Source organism: Eimeria maxima, genomic scaffold (assembly GCF_000499605.1).
Source record: "Eimeria maxima Weybridge genomic scaffold, Emw_scaff2414, whole genome shotgun sequence".
Lineage (NCBI taxonomy): Eukaryota > Apicomplexa > Conoidasida > Eucoccidiorida > Eimeriidae > Eimeria > Eimeria maxima.
Genome location: NW_013563717.1, coordinates 573 through 2,605, shown reverse-complemented (window position 1 = coordinate 2,605; position 2,033 = coordinate 573). Strand labels below are relative to the sequence as shown.

The 2,033-nt window shown below is 47.0% G+C and overlaps 1 protein-coding gene across 1 annotated transcript; it reads right to left on the bottom strand.

Annotated features, from left to right (window-relative positions):
- Positions 1-27: 27 nt before the first annotated feature.
- EMWEY_00058490 (hypothetical protein) lies at positions 28-1,470 on the bottom strand (the record flags this gene model as incomplete). Its single annotated transcript, XM_013477984.1, has 1 exon — positions 28-1,470. One exon carries the CDS (start codon positions 1,468-1,470, stop codon positions 28-30), a length of 1,443 nt encoding a protein of 480 aa, XP_013333438.1.
- Positions 1,471-2,033: the final 563 nt, after the last annotated feature.

Genomic DNA, 2,033 nt, shown 5'->3' with positions numbered 1-2,033 from the left:
GCAGCAGGAAAAAAAAAAAAAAAAAAGTTAATTAAAATCATCATCACTATATTGTCTATCATCATCATCATCATCATCATCATGTTGTTTTAGTAAATGATTTCTTGCTTGTATTGCCCTAGCTACATGAGCAAATTTATTTTCTTCTTTTTTTTTTTTTATTTCTTCCTTATTTTTTTGTATTTTTTCCTCAATATTATCATTATTTACTTTTCTTGTTTTTAATCTTAATGCTAATTCTTCTTGTATTGATGACATACCTCCTCCTCCTATTACTCCTTTTCCTTTTCCTCCTCCTCCTCCTGCTGCTCCTCCTGCTGCTCCTGCTGCTCCTCCTGCTGCTGCTGCTCCTCCTGCTGCTGTTTTCTTAAGTTTTAATTTAGATAATTGGCTCTCTAATGAATTATTAGATAACGTAGGAGGGGGACCAGGGGGAGGAGGAGGGGGAGGAGGGGGACCAGAGGGAGGAGGAGGAGGAGGAGGAGGAGGGGGACCACCACCAGCAGCAGCAGCAGCAGTAGTAGCTCCTCCTGCTGCTAATTCTCCTGCAGAGAGAGGAGGAGGAGGAGGGATACTCGTTGGAGGAGGAGGGAAACCGGGGTATGGTATGAGGTAGGTATCAGGTATGGGGGCCCCTTGGAAGGGGGCCCCCGGTATGCTTAACCCTGGTATAAGGGGGGCCCCTGGTATGGAGAACCCTGGTATTGAGGGGGCCCCTGGTATTAAGGGGGCCCCAGGAGGTGGGGGAGGTACACTACCTGGTATTAAGGGCACTAATGTAGCACCAGTACCAGGTGCTTCTGCTGCTCCTGCTGCTCCTGCTGCTCCTGCTGCTGCTGCTGCTGCTCCTGGTAGGGGTGGGGGTGGGGGTGGTGCTCCTGGTGCTGCACCTACTAATGGTGGTGGTGGTGGTACTGCTGCTCCTGCTGCTCCTGCTGCTGCTGGTGCTGCAGCAGGAAGAAGAGGAGGTGGAGGTATAAAACCCTGAGGGGCCCCCTGATAGAAGGGGGCCCCTGGATCAGGGAATGGAGGGTACGAAGGAAGGGCCCCCATATAAGGCTGCTCGTAGGGTGGTGAGGGCATCTCCTCTTCCTCCTCCTCCTCCTCCTCTTCCTCTATATAGGGGGGGGCCTCCTCCTCTACTCGGGGGGCCCTTAAGAATGCTAGGGGGCCCCCTCCCCTAAGACGGGCCCTCTTTATTGTTGCACCAACAAGGGCCCCCGCAGCAAACCCTATAAGAAGGTGTGTTAATATGCCAAGTAAGAAGCCAATAGTACCCCTTTTGCTTCTTGCATGCAGCTTCTTGCTGCTGCTGCTGCTGCTGCTGCTGTTGTTGTTGTTGTTAATGCTGATGCCCCTCTTGCTAGGACTCTCACCGTCAGCCTGATCTTCTGCTGCTACGTCAACAGCAACAGCAGCAGCAGCAGCTTCTGCTGCTGCTGCTGCTTCTTGCTGGGGGGCCTCCACCATTGATAAGAGGCCCTAGCAATAAACAATGTTAAGGAAAGAAGAAGAAGAAGAAAGAAGAAGCATGAAGAAAAAGGATTAATAAATATAATTAAAGGAAATAAAACAAGAAAAAGAAAGGAAAAAGAAGAAAAGAAAGCTACGTTATACGCAACGAATGCGTAACTCTGCTGCTGTTATGTGGTCTGTATATACAAATTGCTGCTGCTGCTGCTGCTGTTACTGCTGCAGCAGCAGCAAAAGATCTCTATATGTATTAAATAAGGTAAATAAGTAATAAAATACAAAACAATGCTGTTTATAACAAAACAAACGCAAAAAACGGGCTGCATATACACCCCAAGGGGCTGCAACCGCTCCTACAGCAGGAGCAGCAGCAGCAGCAGCAGCACCAGCAGCAGCAGCTGCAAGCGGCGCAGCTTTTAAGCAGAAGCAGCAGATAAATAATGCATCAATTTATTGAATTTTCTTTGAAATTAAATTAAAATATTAATTATAATTAATTTAATTAAATAAATAAAAGAAAATAATGATTATTTACCCCCCCTTTATACCTTAACAATAAG